The following is a 21,146-nucleotide window of genomic DNA, read 5'->3' as shown; positions in this document are numbered from 1 at the left end:
AGTCAGAATTTCATTGATCGAAATTTCTAGGTTAACATGTTCAATCCAACAATCATACACAAAAGGACAGGTGGAAAACGTTCCCTAATTCACTCCTGTTCAGTGTCACTGAAGGCAGGTGTGTCAGTGCAAAATCCCAAGCATTATCACATAGTCAGAGTTTACAGAAGTGGCCCTTTGGTCCATTGAGCCAATAAAATTTAACCTGCAATAATCCTAGTTTCCAACCCTTGGCCCATAAACTTGACTATTATGACATTCAAGTGTTCATTTTAAAGTTTAAGCTTTCCCGCCTCTACTACCCTCCCAAGCAGTGTATTCCAGACTCCTACCACCCTCCAGGTGAATGAATCGTTCTTCAAATCACATTGAAAGGCAGTCCAATTGTCTCACAAGAGTAGATCTTCAGCTGCAAATGAAATATCAGCTGCAGCTGATTGAAATGTACAGAATAAAAACAATAATTATACCCGGTCATCTCATAATGCAACACATTAAATTCCACTACATGGATCACAAACTTTATCTTTAATTTTGATATTGTTTCATTTTCAGCAATACACCATGTATCAGTTTACTCTTTTCACTAATTGTCAGAATACCAAATCAGAGCAAGAAAAAGTTAATATGGAACTTGTTCAACAGATTTTGAAATGTACAGAAAATAAAATTTCATCACTCACCTCGGAGAGAGAGTCTGACGGAAAATAAACACAGGTTCCCAGAACAAAGGCAGGCAGTTACAATGTAAAACACACAAACACATATTAGAGACAGGGGGATAGAGCAGAGATTGATGACTGCAGTAAAAAAAAGTATTAAAAACTTTCCAGTGCATATTAAAATGGAGAACACTCACACTTAAATTTCAGAAAATGACACGTGCATTCTTATGCCAAGGCTCTTGTGTGAAATTTTAAACAGAAACATTTGATTCAAAATTTCATAGGTACAGACTAAAGCCATGCCACCATGAAATGAATTGATGATTGCTGACAATGTCCATACACCAACAATAGTTAACAGATATTAATGGAAGAAACAAGCTCACAACCACAAGACCGTGCACAGACACACACACACAGAACACATCTTAATTCTGCATCTAATAACAGAAGCAAGTTGACACTCATACAAAATAAATTAACATGTGTAAAAACATTGCCACACATCTGACGCTGAGAAAGATAGTGACTCATTGATATTCACAAGCTGCACACTAACATGTAAATGACAAATGCTGACTTTAATCAAATCCACATATTAGTTATTGACAGGTGCAAAATCAATCTCACACCCACATGCCAGAAACTGACACAGAGAGTGAGAAAGAAACAACACTACAAAGAGGGCTCTGTTTCAAAGCAAAACAGACACTTAAAACCAGAAATGTACAGGGACAATGAAACACCAGCCCTCAATTACCAGGAACTGATAGGGATAGTGCAAAAGTCATATTTGCATGTCAGAAATGGATAGGTCATAAATGCAGAAATGAATCACTTTCACACAAATGAAATTTTATCCAACAGTTCAGAACTTACATTTGGTGTTATAAACAGACAGGTAGAGAAACCAACACACCATCTTCTGCCGAAAAAAGAGCTTTGACATGTACAGGCATTAGGAAACTTACACATTGCAAAAACCGATGCATGCAGAGTAATAGGCTCAAAGACAAGAGCTGTGAAGCACAATCACTCTTCCTTCCGGCAAGACAAAAGGCATAGAATAAAATATATAACATGTAACATGGTGACTGTGAGATAGAGAGCTAAGTAAGCAGGGCATGATTCAGAATGATGGGCAGAGAAAACAAGGTCTCCTGGCAGAAATTGATCAGCACAAAATTTGTAAAAATCTGTACTGGAAACTGACAGCAATGCCATAAAGAGAACAATACACAGAATGAAATAACACTACGAATGCAGCAGAGGAGATTGACAGATACAGACTGGACCCAGATTCCCATGGACGTAGACAGGCAGTCCACAATACTAAGCCACCAACACATAGCAGCAACAAAGAGTGCAGAATCAAATCACATCTTGCACAAAATAAATATAAAAACAGGTACAGCAAGCATCTCAAGATAAGAAGCATAAATGTAGTCCAAAAGCACACTTTGCTAGCTACAGTAGATAACATATAAATATGTACATACAACTGAAATGCGTGGAGTGAATTGGGAGGCACTGGTGAGAAAGGTGGATGCTCACATAGTACATTGAAAGGTACAAAGTGCACTTTGCACACAAATATCAGAGGTTTACAGTAAACCAGAAAATTATAGACATGAAGTAAAAGCAATACTCACATACTAGAATCCAATAAGCAAAGATTAATCCCCAACAATATCATACCAGTGATTGACAAGCAATAATGAAATCCTCATTCATTTACCATTGCCCAAGGGACACAGGACAAATTCGTGGAAATATATATGATCCTGACATTTACAGAGAGAATATACAATTGCAGTTACATGCCACAGAGTTAAAAACGCTGAATGGAACCCAGAAACCAGAAACATTTTACATTTCAGAAACACACAGTGAAATTAAAGCACATAGCTCCTAATCAGGCACATTGTTTGCAGAATGTCAGCCATATTCATCTTGCAGGAATGATAAATTCAGAATAAAACTCAATCAATGACCCATATATCAAATTGTTGCACAGCAGCAATTAACAATGTCCAAAGTAAAATTCTCAGACAGAAACACAATGTTCAAAACATGCGGTGAGATAAAGGAAACTGGCGGACACAGAGGGATCCCACATTCACTTGACCTTATTTAAAAAGTGTAGAAGAAAAAAACGTTCTCCCAAACCCACTGTATAAACAGACACACACACATATACACAGATAATGTGCTGGAAATACTCAGCTGATCTGATATCATCTGTAAATGGCAGAAATAATTAGTTTCTATCTCAACAGGTTTGGACTGTCATGCTTTGCATTTCCAGCATTGACACTTTTTCTTGAGATTGTCATCTATATCAATGATCTGGATGATAATGTGGTAAATTGGATCAGCAAGTTTGCTGATGAAACAAAGATTGGAGGTGTAGTGGACAGTGAGGAAGGTTTTCAAAGCTTGCAGAGGGATTTGGACCAACTAGAAAAATGGGCTGAAAAATGGCAAATGGAATTTAACGCAGACAAGTGTGAGATATTGCACTTTGGAAGGACAAACCAAAGAAGAACGTACAGGGTAAATGGTAGGACTCTGAAGAGTGCAGTTGAACAGAGGGATCTGGGAATACAGGTACAGAATTCCCTAAAAGTGACGTCACAGGTGGATAGGGTCGTAAAGAGTGCCTTGGTACATTGGCCTTTATAAATCGGAGTATCGAGTATAAAAGTTGGAGTGTTATGGTAAGGTTATAAAAGGCATTGGTGAGGCCGAATTTGGAGTATTGTGTACAGTTTTGGTCACCTAGTTACAGGAAGGATGTAAATAAGATTGAAAGAGTGCAGAGAAGGTTCACAAGGATGTTGCCGGGACTTGAGAAGCTGAGTTACAGAGAGAGATTGAATAGGTTGGAACTTTATTCCCTGGAGTGTAGAAGATTGAGGGGAGATTTGATAGAGGTGTATAAGATTTTGATGGGTATAGATAGAGTGAATGCAAGCAGGCTTTTTCCGCTGAGGCTAGGGGAGAAAAAAACCAGAGGGCATGGGTTAAGGGTGAAAGGAGAAAAGTTTAAAGGGAATATTAGGGGGGGCTTCTTCACGCAGAGAGTGGTGGGAGTGTGGAATGAGCTGCCGGATAAAGTGGTAAATGCGGGGTCACTTTTAACATTTAAGAAAAACTTGGACGGGTTCATGGATGAGAGGGATATGGTCCAAGTGCAGGTCAGTGGGACTAGGCATAAAATGGTTCGGCACAGACAAGAAGGGCCAAAAGGCCTGTTTCTGAGCTGTAATGTTCTATGGTTCTATGGTTCTATTGCCATCATTGACTGATGAATATTATTTTTTGCATTAATTAGAGCCTTCATGCCAAAATCTGAACCGCATTCACATAACATAAACCAACTAATTCTCTCCAAAAACCTTGTTCAGTTTATCGGATACTGACCAGAAAACAGCTAACCATACAATTTGCCCAACATTGATTTGCATGCAGAATAAAATACACATGTCACTAACAGAAACAAGCTGGCACAGTTTAATACCTGTACTGGAACTTCAGAGTAGAATATTCACAATAAATCCAGAGTATCACAAACAAATGCCAACATAAACAATGCAAACAATCACACTTGTACCACAGTCTAGAAATGAGCAGGTAGAGTGAATGCAACACTCATTTCTGAAAGGGTCAGCTGCTAATTAAACTCACACTTACACAACAGAATATGATCAACACAGGTTAGTGCCAATACTCTCATGTGGAAAATGGTAAAATAACAATACATATGTGACTGAATAGTTACAGCATGAAGCCATACAACCATAAGATAAGTTGATTATATTGATAAACCTGTCAATTCTAAGGTTGCAATTGACAGTTGAAGAGAAAAATCCTTTCCACAATAATAGAAATTAATGAAACATAAACACAAACAGCATAACACTGCTGATAGAAGCTAAGTAAATCTCCATTTGCCTACAAAATATTAATAGATACAGAATGAATGTGACACTGAAATAAAATAAACGGATACTTTTAATATATACAAACATTTACATGTTAGAAACTGGGAGGTAGACTCAAACACATGCTCACACATCCGAGAGTGCAAAACCCAGGATAACAGTTACATACCTTTATTAAAAACTGAAACGTTCCCGATAAGACCCACACTCACATATCAGTTATTGACAGCAGTCCACATCTGAAACGGATAGAAAAAGCATGAGGAAAAGAAACATACTCACACTCCTGAAAATTCACACAACAGTTTTGAACTTATACTCACTCACAAAGCAAAAGTCAACACGTCGAGAATCAAAGGCCAGACCTAGGGAGCCAAATTATATAAATGAATCCCAGTGACTTAGAGCTGAAGTCACTTACCCATTGCAGAAATTGCAGAAAATAAAAGCATTGTGAAGTGCTATATGGAGGACAATTAGATGGTGACTGCATTTGCCTCTTGGCAAAGGTTATCTTCACCAGTTCCAAGTGCAACATCAGGCCCATTTTTGGTGTTTACAGGCAGTTTATTGTGGAGTGTTGCCATCTGCTGGTTGAAAATGATGTGGAGATGCTGGCGTTGGACTGGGGTAAACACAGTAAGAAGTCTACCAACATCAGATTAAAGTCCAACAGGTTTATTTGGTAGCAAATTAGCAATTTATTTGCTACCAAATAAACCTGTTGGACTTTAACCTGGCGTTGTTAGACTTCTTACGGTTGAAAATGCGCCATACAACAAGGCAAATATTCAGAAACACTTTAACTTTGAGCGAGGCAACAGGAAACTCGTAACCTTTCAGGTTCTACCTATCTCAAGTGTTGCGGAGGATGGGTCTGGCCACACTGCCACAGAACATTCCAAGTAGTTAGACCGTACCATAGCACCTGTCCTTCGTGGAGAATTTTTTTCCAGAAACACACCTTTGACCACATGGCAAGCAAGCAGTGGTCAGCACATAATGTCCTCGAGGCCCCGAGGGAAAATGAGATGGTGGATCCTGTCGGATGGTTCCCTGAGCAGACTGTCAGTGTCATCTGGTAAAATGCCTCATGACCAGAACATTCAAACAAGCACCAAAACCTGGCTTGGCTGCTGGTGAGAAGGGCACTTCCTGTCACAGCCTTCATGCATGCCCGAGGTCTCAACACCACCGCACACTTCCCTCGAAGTGGCTGTGGGGACGGTGATACGGTTGCACACTTCCTTGTGGAATGTGCCTTTGCAAAGAAGGTCTGGAGTGAGATGCAGTGATATTTGTCAAGGTTCATCCTGATCAGCTCCGTGACACAGGACTCTGTGCTCTATGGTCGGTTTCCAGGGATGCACACCAAGACAAATATCAACTGCTGCTGGAGGGACATAACTCAGTGAGGGACACTCTTTGGTCCGCCCAAACCTTGTTGATCTTCCAGTGCAAAGATTTGTCCTCGACCGAGTGTTGCAGACTGGCACATTCCAAGGTCCAGGACTATGTGCTGAGAGATGCTCTCAGGCTTGGGGCAGCCACCGCAAATGCACAATGGGGAAAGGCCACTGCTGAAAGCCTTTTAACCAAGGCAAATTGAAGGGCAGTAACTGTAAAAAAAAAACCTTGGGACTGTAGAACTGTGTGCAAATCTGTAAAAACAGCACACAGTGAAATGTGAGGAATGTATATAGGTTGTTGAAAAACTGAATTATAATGTATGTAATGCCTTGGAAATGAGCACTGTAAAATATTGAAGTTAAGGAAATCGTAAATATGACTTTTTTTGTACTGTTTGTAAAGATTGGAAATGTCATTTCTGTAATGGTTTATTTCAGAGTATTTATGAGTAAAGTATATTTTTGACAAAAAAAAACAGGAAACTCGTATCATTAGATTCCACTGGTTGCAAATCATTATATTCATCACATTTAAACCTCTAAAGATCATGGGTATGAAGCATTTTTACAAATACAGAGTCCGTAGCATAATGTGAAGTACAATGATCAGACAGCTGTGAGAAGAGCTGCCTTCCACGCCATTGACCATAGTTTGATTCCCGGCTTTTGCAGTGGTCCCATTTTTTAAATACTTCTAATGCATTTAATTAAATATTTCCAGCATTGAAGAAGGTCACTGTACAATAAGAACATCAAAGTAGTTTTATCGTAAACGTGTTTTCAATGCAAAAGTCTGTTTGTTTCTTGAAAATAAACTTTACTGCAACAAAAGTATAGGCCTGTAAATTAATAAATTATTTCAAAGTTAAAAGTGATCGTTAGTTAAAGTAGTAATTGGTTGAAACACACAAGAAAATCGAGGGCAAACCCAGGCAATGGATACTCCTAATGTGTGCTTAAGTCAGTAATTGAGGTAGATACATGATAATATCAATTTAAAAAGACTGAACATAAACAGCTGATATGCTGAGCTAATTGCGACAATGTAGATAAAGTATCACTCACAAAGTACACAGAATACCAGGGTGGCACGATAGCACAGTAGTTAGCACTACTGCTTTACAGTGCCAGGAACCCAGTTTTGATTCCCTGCTTGGCTCACTGTCTGTGTGGAATTTGTATGTTCTCCCCGTGTCTGTGTGGGTTTCCTCTGGCCCACTGGTTTCCTCACACATTCTGAAAAACTTGCTCGTTTGGTGAATTGACCCGAACAGGTGCTGGACTGTGGTGACTCAGGGAATTTCACAGTAACTTCAATGTGATGTTAATGTAAGCCTTACAATGAGTAATAAATAAACTTTACTTCAGGTACTGCCAGATCATCAGGCCCAATGTAACAAAGAAAATGACTATTCAGTCCAATACTGTTCCCAAGAGTAAAACAGAGCACCATTGGGTGACTTTTCAAAATTTCCCTCTAACCAGGTGAGAGGTGGAGTCATCAATGATAGAATTTTTTAAAAAAGCCAGATTTAAATATCCTGTGTGACATTGGTCAGAATTCAAATAGCTATTCTTAGCGACAATGGACAATGTATAACTTACAGGAAGAAGCTGCACAAATTACCCAAGAATCCAGCCAAAGCTGCATGTTGCATACCAGTCCAACATTAAAAAGTCCCAGCACATTACAAAACATTGAAAGAAAAGTAACAATTCCTTTACTGCAGGAATTACATGTGAGGCCATGGATCTGATTGATGCAGCCACATTTTATTCATATAGTTTCAAAGTGAATACCATTCCACAACTCAAATACAGCTATTGAGATTAATCTATTACTATAACATACACCAAATCCATGTTATAAATGCTGTCAAACTGATATAAATATATGAATATGTTAAATGAATAAATTCCAATACAGTGCCCGAGATAAAAGTAAAATTCAGAAACACCCATACTTGCATAGGACAAAAGAGATACAGATTGAAAGCTATACTTATAGCCATAAGCAGAGAATCATAGCTGCAAAATGAATTTGCCGTTCACATTCTTGCCTCAAGGACAAAACCTTCCAGAACATACCAAAGGAAAAAAACAGATTGATTCCTAAATATGCAAACCGTACTCGAGGCTTACAGATTGAGAATGCAGCCCTTAGTTATAAAAACTGCTAAGACTGAAATCTATCTAATAAATCCCACAGTCACTTACACTTTCTGAAACTGAAGAATCAGGAAAATAATCTTATTCATAAGTCACAGGTCACAGGTGGACAGAGGGGTGAAGAAGGCATTCGGCATGTTTGGTTTCATCGGTCAGAACATTGAATACAGGAGTTGGGACGTCTTGTTAAAGTTGTACAAGACATTGGTAAGGCCACACTTGGATTACAGTATGCAATTCTGGTCACCCTGCTATAGAAAGGGTATTATTAAACTAGAAAGAGTGCAGAAAAGATTTACTAGGATGCTACCGGGACTCGATGGATTGAGTTATGAGGAGAGGCTGAATAGGCTGGGACATTTGTCTCTGGAGCGTGGGAGGCTGAGGGGTGACCTTATAGAGGTCTATAAAATAATGAGGGGTCTAGACAAGGTAGATAGTCAATATCTTTTCCTAAAGGTAGGGGAGTCTAAAACTAGAGGGCATAGGTTTAAGGTGAGAGGGAAGAGATACAAAAAATGTCCAGAGGGGCACTTTTTTCACACAGAGGATGGTGAGTGTCTGGAACAAGCTGCCAGAGGTAGTGGTAGAGGCGGGTACAATTTTATCTTTTAAAAAGCATTTAGATAGTTACATGGGTACGATGGATATAGAGGGATATGGGTCAAATGCGGGCAATTGGGATTAGTTTAGTGGTTTTTAAAAAAAAGGGCAGCATGGACAAGTTGGGCCTGTTTTCATTCTGTAAACCTCTATGACTCTTTAATAAAATCAGCATAAATGCAGAATCTACCCTACAATCATATAAAATTTGGTCTGAAAATTATGCAATGTACCAGGCACTGAATGACACAGATAGTGGCACATTCACACCCGATTTCAAAATCCGCAAGAGCAACCATCAAACAAAAGGATTTCTAATGTCAAGAATGGAAAACAAAATGCAAAGTACCACAGAATGACTGATACAGAAGGAAAACATTATTCTGATAGTGAGACAAACTGTAGCCACACTGACTTGTAGAATGATAAATTCTAAAACCCAGAATTCCAATCAAAAGGTCTGAGAACCAAATTACCACACTTAACAATACTCACATTTGAGACCGTTCAGCAAATATTCACTAAATTGGTACTTGAGTTTAGGGTGCCGTATGATGAGAGATAAACAAATTAAGATTATATTCCCTAGAGTTTAGTCTCTTGAGAAGCTGAAGGATATGGGAAAACAGTTTGGAAAATCAGCTTGAAATCATTGATGATCACATTGGATGGTAGAGCAGGTTCGATGGGCCTCTTGCTCTCATCCTATGCAATTTATTGTATTGTACAATGTATCTGTAAGAGGTACATTGTGCAACACACTTTAAAATGTGAGAAACAAGACACAGAAACAAAATACCCATTCACAGTTCAGATAAAGATAGTGAACAATAGGCATATCCATATTCTAGAAACAGATAGAGTTTGAAAACCCTCAATCAATTATGAAATCAAATGCTGAAGGAGTTATGACATAATTATAATGAAGTAACTAACAGGACGAGAATAAAATCCAGGCTCACATTATCGGAAGCAGACAGGTGAAGAGTAAAATAAACATATATATATAAATAATACAACATGGTACAGAGTAACACCAAAAATAACAGATCAGACATGGACAGTAACAGAGTACATCAAAAGAGGACAGGTGGAGAATAATGCATATATCAGAATGAAACAGGTTCAGAGAGACCCCACATTAATTTACCAGAATATAAAACATGCAGAAAAAATATTTTCCCCATCTCAGAAACTGCCATGTACAAAGTAAAACAATTATTTACATAGTTGTAACTGACAGGCACTGAGGCAAATGCAGATTCACACATTAGAAACTGACATGCAAAGTGTATTTTAAAATAACAGATGAAACACTGACAGGCTAACAATTTTGCTACATTTGCCAGCCTGGAAGTAACTCTTGCCATCCAGAATGTTTCAACTTGTTGAGACTCTGAATTGGATTTGATTTGATTGAATTGGAAAAGTATTAAAAAAAAACACAGAAACCGACAATTGCAAAGAGCAAACCACATTAACATATCAGAAATTCACAGTTCCCAAGCAAAACCGCCATCAGTACAGCAACAAAATGATAGAAAAATAAACAAAATTATGAAGAAAATAAATTGGAATACAAGGGGAAAAATAAACATGTCCATTGCTGAATCTAAATGGTACAGATTAAAATCCACATTCATACATCTGAATACGACATGTAGAAAAAAGGATCAGTTTCTCATCACTATGATGGCCGGGTACAAATGATAAGCAAAGACACATCAAATACCAAATATGTATAGATACAGACATAAGGCATGGTATGTAATTTAAAGAAAATCTTCCCAGTACAGATTAAAAACCTCACAACGTGAGAGGTACTGATAATTCGAAGGCAAAACACAAAATCACATGCGACTGACATTCCACTATCATATGCCAGAAGCTCACAGATACTGAGCAGGACAGCAATCAATGAACCAGAAAGTTACACGGACCGGAACCATTATAATTTCCTTCATCAGAAACAGTTAGAAACCAAAATGAAATAACATACTGGCATACACCTGGTTCACAGAATCAGATTGGCACGTATAATCAGGAACTAGAGGAGGAGAGTTTGGCTGAATGTTAAAAGTCACACCTTAAAAGTTGGTTTATTATTTGAATTTTTTCTTGCTTAGGGACCCGGGTTCGATTCCCGGATTGGGTCACTGTCTGTGTGGAGTTTGCACGTTCTTCCCGTGTCTGCGTGGGTTTCCTCCAGGTGCTCCAGTTTCCTCCCATAATCTTAGGTATATTAGGTATATTGACCCGAAGAGGCGCCGGAGTGTGTCGACTAGAGGAATTTCACAGCAACTTCATTGCAGTGTAAATGTAAGCATTACCTGTGACGAATAAATAAACATTTTTTCAAATGTGACAAGCAATCAGTTGAAATTTAAAAATGTGGCTCCTGACTTTCCGCCCTCTGATTTCAATTCAGATTTCCGGCAGTATGTTTGTTACTTCAATTAATTTTCGGCTTCCTATCAGTAACAGAAAAATCGCGCACATAAAATCAGAAACTGACTGATAAAGGGGAAACTTTAGATTAGGGAATTAAATGGAGTGTATTCTAATCTTGAACTGAAATCTGAATTACTTAACATTGTTGACAATTCCTACTCGAATTTTCGATAGATTTTGGCGCTCATTTGAAATAATGAATCGGTTGGAATCTGAGAATTTGGCGCCCTAACTTTCCGCCCTGAGCACCCTGGCCTTTCCCGATTGGTGCTTTAAACAGATATCTGATTGGTCATTGTAGAGAAGGTCTCATTAGGTTTTTCCCATAACCAATCAGCAATGTGTGCACCGCCATCCCTCCCCAAGCTATAAGAGAAGTGAATCTGGGCGGCTTTTCTCGTTCTCTGTCAAAGTCTTTGTCAGTTTGTTATAATGTCTGGAAGAGGAAAGACCGGAAAAGTTCGGGCCAAGGCAAAGTCTCGGTCCACCCGGGCTGGACTGCAGTTCCCGGTGGGCCGTGTTCACAGGCTCCTGAGAAAGGGCAACTATGCGGAGCGCGTGGGTGCCGGAGCCCCGGTCTACTTGGCTGCTGTGCTCGAGTATCTGACGGCTGAAATCCTGGAGCTGGCCGGCAACGCGGCCCGGGACAACAAGAAGAGCCGCATCATTCCCAGACACCTCCAGCTGGCCGTGCGCAACGACGAGGAGCTCAACAAGCTGCTGGGAGGGGTAACCATCGCTCAGGGTGGGGTGCTGCCTAATATCCAGGCCGTGCTGCTGCCCAAGAAAACCGCTGCGGCATCGAAGACCAAGTGAAGCGACTGCTCTGAAATCTAGCAACCCAAAGGCTCTTTTCAGAGCCACCCACTTTCTCTGGAAAGGGCGACCAAATCTCCATCCGATTAATAGCGAGTTTGAGAATTCCTCAATCTTTCCACGAACGTGAGCTGCATATGAACTGCCACTTAGTCTGTGAAAGGGCGGGTTATTGAGGGGCCTGATGTTTGTACAATGCTTGTGCAGAGTGCGCTGCGTTGAATCAAACTCGGGCATGAGTTTAAATTAAATACATATTGCTACACAACTGAAAACAAATACACCCCGCATGCCTCGGAGCGGGTGAAAGATACACCATGAAAGAAACTAAATTGTGCCATCGAGATATAATCCGTGCTGCAGCTCTTTTCCTGACAGACTTGGCGGCTCTGAAAAGAGCCTTTGTTTGGTTGGGGGTTGAGGTGGGTTTTTAAGCGCGCTCCCCGCGGATGCGGCGGGCCAGCTGGATGTCTTTGGGCATGATGGTGACTCGCTTGGCGTGGATGGCACACAGGTTGGTGTCCTCAAAGAGCCCCACCAGGTAAGCCTCGCTGGCCTCCTGCAGGGCCATGACGGCCGAGCTCTGGAAGCGGAGGTCTGTTTTGAAGTCCTGAGCGATCTCCCGCACCAGGCGCTGGAAGGGCAGCTTGCGGATCAGCAGCTCGGTGGATTTCTGGTAGCGGCGGATCTCCCGCAGAGCCACAGTGCCGGGCCGGTAGCGGTGAGGCTTCTTCACTCCGCCCGTGGCTGGAGCGCTCTTGCGGGCAGCTTTGGTAGCCAGCTGCTTGCGGGGAGCTTTCCCTCCGGTGGACTTGCGCGCTGTCTGCTTGGTTCTGGCCATGATCTGTAACTGTGTGGGACACAAAAGCTGAGAATGCTGGCGCCGCTCTGAGTGTCTATATACATTGTAGTCACCGCCCTCTGCTCCTGACTGGATGCTGCCCCATCCCGTGGACAAGTTTGAAAAGACCGATTGGGCAGCAAGGATTTCAGGGCCCTGATTGGCCGAACTCTGACAATTCACCAATTTAAAATGCCCGCCGAAATCTGAGGGACAAGACTCGGAAATTAAAGAAAACTGACTGAAGTGAATCGTCTCAATTTTTAAAAAATCGCAACAATCTCAATGTTTGCTCACTGCCTTAGCACCAGGGATAAATTCAGATTCATTCCGTGAAGGACATATAACAGCCTGGGATAAAACTCCCGAGTGATATGCGGAAAACGTGTCAAACAAATGTCCTCTTTCTGCTCCAGAGATTCTGTGGACTCTTAAATAATGATTAGGGTGCCACTGTGGCACCGTGGTTAGCTGCCAAGGACCCGGTTCGATTCCCGGCTTGTGTCACTGTGTGGAATTTGCACATTCTCCCGTGTTTACGTGGTTTCGTCCGGGTGCTCCGGTTTCCTCCCACAGTCCAAAAAATGTGCGGCTTTGGGGGACTAGCTAGAGTAAATGCATGGGGTTACGGAGATGGGGCCTGAGTGCGATTCTGCTCGTTGCACCCTCAGTGGGCCGAATGGCCTCTTTTACAGTAAGAAGTCTCACAACACCAGGTTAAAGTCCAACATGTTTATTTGGTAGCACAAGCTTGAGCTACCAAATAAATCTGTTGGACTTTAACCTGGTGTTGTGAGATTTCTTACTGTGCTTACCCCAGACCAATGCCGGCATCTCCACATCACTCCTTCTGCACTGCAGGGATTTTATGATTAAAAACAAGTTTTACACGGTTGAAGAGCTAGGAATTGCTGCAGACCGATTGAAGGAATGGAATAGAAATATACATCAGGTCAAAACACAAATTGTAATGGGAAGAAATTATGAACAGGAAATTGCAATTATACAAGCTGACCCAGATATCTCCCTGAAACAGGCAGCAATAATCCTCACTGTTGCGTAACGGGACAGAGTCAATGTGAAATAGTCCGATTCCTGAACGAAATAAGCAATGACGGAAAATCTGTCTGGAATCTTCACTCCTGTGCCAAGGTCAGTGCTCTCAGTGAGGATGTGCGCGGCTTTGAAAAGAGCCTTTGGGTTTTGTGAGAATTGGGTGAATTTGTTCAGCCGCCGAATCCATAGAGTGCGGCCCTGGCGTTTCAGAGCGTACACCACATCCATGGCGATGACCGTCTTGCGCTTGGCGTGCTCGGTGTAGGTGACCGCATCCCTGATCACATTCTCCAGGAAAACCTTCAGCACCCCGCGGGTCTCCTCGTAGATCAAGCCCGAGATCCGCTTGACCCCACCACGGCGAGCCAGGCGGCGGATGGCTGGCTTGGTGATGCCCTGGATGGTATCACGAAGCACTTTGCGGTGCCGCTTTGCTCCGCCTTTCCCCAGTCCTTTGCCTCCTTTTCCTCTGCCAGACATGATTCTTCTTCAGTCAAATCGCTGCTGAATGAGAGAGGAGCTGCTGCAGCTTCCTTTATTATACAGCGAGACTGAGAGACAGACAAAGCAGTGAAATGTATTTCACCATCCAGCTCCTCCTCCTGCCGGCTCGAACCGACATTTTAGATTTAAATTCAAACAGAAGTGAAAAGAGCGCGCGGAACAAAACGTACAAACTGGAATCAGATACAAGCTAGTTAGAAACCCGGATCTATTCAATCCAGACTTGTCAGTAACATTCCCGCCTCAGTGCAATCCTTTCTATAACCAGTCGAACTGCCTCCTCCCATTTCAATCCCACCTCCTATTCCATTCCCGACAACTCCTCTCCCAGACGAGTTCAAAATTTTACTCACGACCGTCCCAGCTGATAAAATGTGTTTGGGTTTTGAGTTGTGAGGTGGGCTTTCACCGCCAGGATTCCTCTTTTACACCCACACCCTGAATCTGTGAATAAACAAACTAACACAAAGTGTGTGTTCCCCTGGAGCCATTCCCGGGTTAGGGAGAGGCAGCAACATCCCTGTGTTTGAGTGCAGAGTGTGAGGGGGGTCCGGGTCTAGAACATGTCAGCGAGTGAGCGGGAATACTGGATTGACATTTCTATCTGAAATCTGCTCCCAGCGCCGGGACAGCGATTCATTGATCGCGGGGGGTTCAGCTCATTCCTGAGAGAGGTGGGTGGCTCTGAGAAGAGCCTTTGGGTTTAGAGGTTTAGGATTTGCTCGGTGTATTTCACTTCTTTCCTGCTTTCTTAGATTTTGCTGCAGTCGTTTTGGGTTTGGCCTTTGATGTCTTTCCCTTCGCGACCTTCTTCACAACAATCTTTTTCTTGGGTGTTACTTTCTTCACGCTCTTTTTTGGTGTTGTCGCCTTCTTGGTTGTTTTCTTGGCTGCTGGTTTCTTGGCTGCTGGTTTCTTTGTTGCTGGTTTCTTTGTTGCCGACTTCTTTGTTGCTTTCTTGGCCCCCGCTTTCTTGACTTGGGTCTTCCTGGCCGCTCCTGTCTTTACCTTTACAGTTTTCCGCTCCGCTGTTTTCTGAGCGAGTTTGAAGGAGCCGGAGGCGCCAATGCCACTGTACTGAATCAGCTTTCCATTTTCCACATTCCTCTTTAAACTTTGCTTGATCAGGGCCACCCGTTTCGCCACATCCACCCCTTTGCTCCGCAGCTCATTCTTGATGGCGGCAGCGGAGATCCCCTTGCGATCTTTGGATTCCGCCACTATCTGGAGGATCAGATCGCCCAGACTGGGACCTGTTGCTTTCTTCCGGGGAGCCGCTGCCTTCTTCTTCTTGGCTGTCTTGCTTGTGGCGGCGGCTGGAGGAGCCGTTTCGGCGGCTGCACTGTCGCTCATGTCCGTAACTCTGCACCAAATCTCTCCGTCAATGTGAACTGGATGAGAAATGAAGCGTCTGGAGGCGGCACTGAGCAACTTAAAGGCAGCGAGCGGACGGGGCGGAGACAAGCTGCTGTCAGCTCCAGGCTGCTGCTGCCTTCTCTGTGTTTCTCTCTCGTCCCAAACTCTCAATTTCCACTCAAATCCCGGCTCCACTCTGTCCCAGGTTCAATCCTCACTGTGTCTGACACTCTATGTCTGTTGCAGAAAAAATTTCACCCGGAGTGAAGGCTGCATTTGGGATTAAATCCCGTTTCGCTGCTGTACTGTTCGCGCTCTCTCACCCCATCGCTGTCATCTTCCTTACTTTTCAGCAGAAATTTGGAAACCGACATGGAAATTGCATTGAAATCTAACTTTGAGAAGTAGGAGGGATACAGGGGGAGAATTTGATTGAAAAATATTTTTCTTTTACACAAGAATGATGAGGAGATCTCATGATCTGAATGGATCCACAAACACAGTGATATTCTCTTGTTTCCCCGCCCCATCACACACTCTCTGCTACACAATATTCACATCTACACAATCCAAGGCTAAAATGTTTTTGAATTTTAAACTTCTCAGGGCATATTGTCGTTCTCTTCCACACTTCCCCCTGTTCTGTTGGTTAATTGTAAATTCTCCATTCACTTTGTTCATCTCTGTTTTTCCTGCCCCGCATACTGTGTGTTAACCTCACTCTCCAGCAGCAGCCAGATGTGCTTTCATGCCATTACATTGATCGTGCAGCTTTCTTCAAGGTGAAAATGCAAATGATCTCTTCTCTAAAACTGGAGGTTTTTCAGTTTGGGTAATCCTCTTCCACTGCTCAGTAACACTAAACCGTGAACTCAAACAACAGGGATGCCCAGTTAAAGAATAATCCCACAGCCGCTGATAGTGGAGTTGTTGACAATCACAGATAGACTCTGACCATTCTGATTCGAACTGGACATTCAAAAACTAAAGATAAAATCAGGACCTTCAGGGGAGATTGGATAGTGACTGTCTCACCAACAACACAACAGCAGTGGTGACAGTGAGTGCCAGTGTTACACATGTTTGCATTTTGTCCACAACACGCGCAATAACGTACTGGAAATGAGAAAGAGTGAAATATCATAGAATCATAGAAACCCTACAGTGCAGAAGGAGGCCATTTGGCCCATCGAGTCTGCACCGACCACAATCCCACCCAGGCCCTACCCCCACATATTTACCCACTATCCCTCTAACCTACGCATCTCAGGTCTCTAAGGGGCAATTTTTTTAAAAAACCTGGCCAATCAACCTAACCCACACATCTTTGGACTGTGGGAGGAAACCGGAGCACCCGGAGGAAACCCACGCAGACATGAGGAGAATGTGCAAACTCCACACAGACAGTGACCCGAGCCGGGGATCGAACCCGGGACCCTGGAGCTGTGAAGCAGCGGTGCTAACCACTGTGCTACTGTGCCGCCCCATGGAGACACATAACCAGAGACAGAAAGAGGGAGAGATGGTGAGACTCAGAGAGAGGGACATATAGAAAGAGAGAAACAGAGATTTAAAGTTAGACCGAGGCAGGAAGAATGAGAGGGACATTGAGAAAGACAAAGATACAGAGATAGAGAAATAGAGAGAGAAAGGGAGATACGTAGAATCAGGAAGGAACATAGAAACACAGACAGGGAAAGAGGTAGAGGGAGCGATAGAGGGACAGAAAGGCAAAGATAGAGACTAAGAATGGGAAACAGAGAGAGAGAGACAGAAAGAGATGGGGAAACACATAGAGACACGTGTAAAGTTACACAGAGAATCAGATTGAAGTGGAAGAATAGTGACAGAAACAGAGAAGTAGACAGTTAGAGGTAGAAATGGAGAGAGACATACAGAGACAGAACCACTCTCTTTCTCTCTCTCTCCCTCACACACATATATGTATATATATATATATATATACACACATCCACAAAAGGTTTTGCTTTGGCAACAGATCTAAGTGGGGGACTTTGCAATCAAAGTAGCGTGTAAAACCTGGGAAGTGTGCAAGAATGTGTTCAAGAATGCTCTCAATAGTCGATCAGTTTATTAAAAATGAACACCACTGGTGTCGAAACCTCAATCTCCATCCTGGTACCAAAGTGAAAACTCCACTTTTAACACTGATTCTGTAGCCGATTGCAAAATGGATACAATATTAGACTATTTGCAAGAGACGGTGAATGAGACATTCTGACGCCTGTTCAGAGCGTTTTAAACAACTCCCAAATTAATTTTGATTAGACTCCGGATTGTAAAGTTGAAATTGCAATTAGTAATACAATGCAGATCAATAGAATGAGCGAGGACTACATTATAAAACTTGATTATTCAATATTTTAACTTCGGGCTAATTTCTGTTAGTAATTTGTCACGGCGGCTTACCTTAAAAGTTCAGATTCTGGAAGGTTGGCGCCTTTATTTTGGGCTTGAATAAATACTGAAACTGCAGGATAAACTCAGCAAGCCTGGCAGCATCTGTGAAGAAACAGAATGAAGGATCCGGATTGGAATGACCCTTGTAAAGATCCCAAACATTAACACTGTTTCGCCATCGACGCTGCCGGAGCGGCTGGGTTCATCCAGCATTTTCCGACTTTAATTCAGATTTCCCGCAGAATGTTACTTCAATTAATTTTCGGCTTCTTATCAGTTACAAAGAAATCCCACACATCAAATCAGAAAGTGTCTGAAAGGGAATTTTTAGATTAGGGAGAGAAATGGAGTGTATTCTAATCTTGAGCTGAAATCTGAATTACGTATTAACGTTTTGTTCTGATTACTGTGTAAATTTTTCTTTGTATTTTGGCGCTCATTTAAAATTTGAAATAATGAATCGGTTGGAATCTGAGAATTTGGCGCCCTTACTTTCCGCCCTCAGCACCGTGACCTTTCCCGATTGGTGCTTTAAACAGATATCTGATTGGTCATTGTGGAGAAGGTGTCATTAGGTTTTCCCCATAGCCAATCAGCAATGTGTGCACCGGCATCCCTCCCCAAGCTATAAGAGAAGTGAATCTGGGCGGCTTTTCTCGTTCTCTGTCAAAGTCTTTGTGAGATTGTGACAATGTCTGGAAGAGGAAAGACCAGTGGGAAAGCTCGGACTAAGCCCAAGTCGCGCTCTTCTCGGGCTGGACTGCAGTTCCCGGTGGGCCGTGTTCACAGGCACCTGAGAAAGGGCAACTATGCGGAGCGTGTGGGTGCCGGAGCCCCGGTCTACCTGGCGGCTGTGCTGGAGTATCTGACGGCTGAAATCCTAGAGCTGGCTGGCAACGCGGCCCGGGACAACAAGAAAACCCGCATCATCCCCAGACACCTCCAGCTGGCCGTGCGCAACGACGAGGAGCTCAACAAGCTGCTGGGAAAGGTGACCATCGCTCAGGGCGGGGTGCTGCCTAATATACAGGCCGTGCTGCTGCCCAAGAAAACATCTGCGTCATCGAAGACCAAGTGAGGCGACCACTCTGAAATGTAACAACCCAAAGGCTCTTTTCAGAGCCACCCACTTTCTCCATGAAAGGGTGACCCATTTTCCATTCCCTTAGTAACGAATTGTTGAGAATTCCTCTGCAGCTTTCCACTTAAATGAGCTGGATTGAGAGGCGACCTCATGAGGAACAAGATTCAGAAATGAAAGAAAACCGACTTTGAGGCCAATCATCTCAATTTTAAAATCGCAAACAAAACTCAAATGTTCGCTCACTGCCTTAGCGCCAGGCTGACATTCAGATTCATTGTGACAAACTGGCATAAGAGTCCCAGTGATATGCGGAAAACGTAGTGTCAAAAACACTTTATCATGGGTGACTCCTTGCTTCATACAATAATTCAAAACAAGCGAAGAGAGGTGAGTTGATCGAGTAGAAAAATACATAACCCACAAATTTTAATGGTAATCAGCGATTAACAGGAAATTACAGTAACTAAACAATCCCTGAGACGGGATCCCCGAGACGGGATCAACGTGTTATTCATGAAGGTCAAAATATAATCGGAGAACAGGTGATGCAAAATCTGTGTAGATTTATAAACAGAGTCCGCACTCCAATACCAAGGTCAGGGCTCTCAATGTGAGGATGTGGGCGGCTCTGAAAAGAGCCTTTGGGTTTTGTGAGAATTGGGTGAATTTGTTCAGCCGCCGAATCCATAGAGAGTGCGGCCCTGGCGTTTCAGAGCGTACACCACATCCATGGCGGTGACCGTCTTGCGCTTGGCGTGCTCGGTGTAGGTGACCGCATCCCTGATCACATTCTCCAGGAAAACCTTCAGCACCCCGCGGGTCTCCTCGTAGATCAAGCCCGAGATCCGCTTGACCCCGCCACGGCGAGCCAGGCGGCGGATGGCTGGCTTGGTGATGCCCTGGATGTTATCACGAAGCACTTTGCGGTGCCGCTTTGCTCCGCCTTTCCCCAGTCCTTTGCCTCCTTTTCCTCTGCCAGACATGATTTTTCTTCAGTCAAATCGCTGCTGAATGAGAGAGGAGCTGCTGCAGCTTCCTTTATTATACAGCTCGCCCCGACCTGACTGAGAAAGGGAGAGAGAGAGAGAGAGAAAGGCGGGGAGGGGAGGGGGCTGAGAGACAGACAGAGCAATGAAATGTCTTTCACCATCCAGCTCCTCCTCCTACCGACATTTTAGATTCAAATTCAAACAGAGTGAAAAGAGCCCGCGGAACAAACGTACAAACTGGAATATCAGAGACAAGTAGTTAGAAACCCGGGTCTATTCAAACCAGACTTCCCAATAATTGTGGGAATCAATGGCCCAGAGCGGGGCAGAAACCTTGCTGGACCAACTGAAAAATCCCCCGCAGTGGAGAAAAGCCATTCGAACACACTCTCCAGAGTTTCCTGCAGTCGACCAAACATCCCAGCTGGGGAAATGTGTAGATCCCTCAGCCAATTGAGTAACAATTGATCAAACAGGGGCAGGTTAACTCGTCCCAAAGGACAGCCGTTACATAGTCTGGGTCCTGCTTGCGGACAGACCGAAGATGTTCTGCAAAGTGGTTACCCAGACCGAAGATGTTCTGCAAAATGGTTGCCCAGTCTCCTTTCTCCGATGTATCATAGATACTCTATAGTGCAGAAAGAGGCCATTTGGCCCGTTGAGTCTGCACCGACCACAATCCCACTCAGGACCTACCCATAGCCCTACATCTTTATCCACTAATACCTCTAAACTACACATCTCAGGCCACTAAGGCGCAATTTTAGCACGGCCAATCCACCTAACCTACACATCTTTGGACTGTGGGAGGAAACCGGAGCGTCTGGAGGAAACC

At 43.1% G+C, this 21,146-nt stretch overlaps 5 protein-coding genes and 1 pseudogene across 5 annotated transcripts; 2 read left to right on the top strand and 4 right to left on the bottom strand.

Annotated features, from left to right (window-relative positions):
* The first annotated feature begins 11,676 nt into the window (after positions 1 to 11,676).
* LOC144494181 (histone H2A-like) lies at positions 11,677 to 12,154 on the top strand. Its single transcript, XM_078213784.1, has one exon. The coding sequence runs from the start codon at positions 11,677 to 11,679 to the stop codon at positions 12,058 to 12,060; it is 384 nt and encodes a 127-aa protein (XP_078069910.1). The 3' UTR covers positions 12,061 to 12,154.
* A 336-nt stretch (positions 12,155 to 12,490) lies between these two features.
* Positions 12,491 to 12,909, bottom strand: LOC144494180 (histone H3). Its single transcript, XM_078213782.1, has one exon. The coding sequence runs from the start codon at positions 12,899 to 12,901 to the stop codon at positions 12,491 to 12,493; it is 411 nt and encodes a 136-aa protein (XP_078069908.1). The 5' UTR covers positions 12,902 to 12,909.
* Positions 12,910 to 14,127: 1,218 nt separating this feature from the next.
* Positions 14,128 to 14,437, bottom strand: LOC144494179 (histone H4-like; annotated as a pseudogene).
* A 653-nt stretch (positions 14,438 to 15,090) lies between these two features.
* On the bottom strand, positions 15,091 to 15,834 carry LOC144494178 (histone H1.5-like). The gene has a single exon (XM_078213781.1). It carries the CDS (start codon positions 15,812 to 15,814, stop codon positions 15,194 to 15,196), a length of 621 nt encoding a protein of 206 aa, XP_078069907.1. The 5' UTR covers positions 15,815 to 15,834; the 3' UTR covers positions 15,091 to 15,193.
* Positions 15,835 to 17,900: 2,066 nt separating this feature from the next.
* Positions 17,901 to 19,697, top strand: LOC144494176 (histone H2A type 1-J-like). Its single transcript, XM_078213779.1, has one exon. The coding sequence runs from the start codon at positions 18,930 to 18,932 to the stop codon at positions 19,314 to 19,316; it is 387 nt and encodes a 128-aa protein (XP_078069905.1). The 5' UTR covers positions 17,901 to 18,929; the 3' UTR covers positions 19,317 to 19,697.
* Positions 19,698 to 19,829: 132 nt separating this feature from the next.
* On the bottom strand, positions 19,830 to 20,321 carry LOC144494177 (histone H4). The gene has a single exon (XM_078213780.1). The coding sequence runs from the start codon at positions 20,303 to 20,305 to the stop codon at positions 19,994 to 19,996; it is 312 nt and encodes a 103-aa protein (XP_078069906.1). The 5' UTR covers positions 20,306 to 20,321; the 3' UTR covers positions 19,830 to 19,993.
* Between the last annotated feature and the right edge of the window lie 825 nt (positions 20,322 to 21,146).

This window comes from Mustelus asterias, chromosome 5, assembly GCF_964213995.1.
Source record: "Mustelus asterias chromosome 5, sMusAst1.hap1.1, whole genome shotgun sequence".
In the NCBI taxonomy this organism is placed as follows: domain Eukaryota; kingdom Metazoa; phylum Chordata; class Chondrichthyes; order Carcharhiniformes; family Triakidae; genus Mustelus; species Mustelus asterias.
The sequence above is the reverse complement of the archived record's forward strand: the minus strand, read 5'-3'. Positions and strand labels throughout refer to the sequence as shown.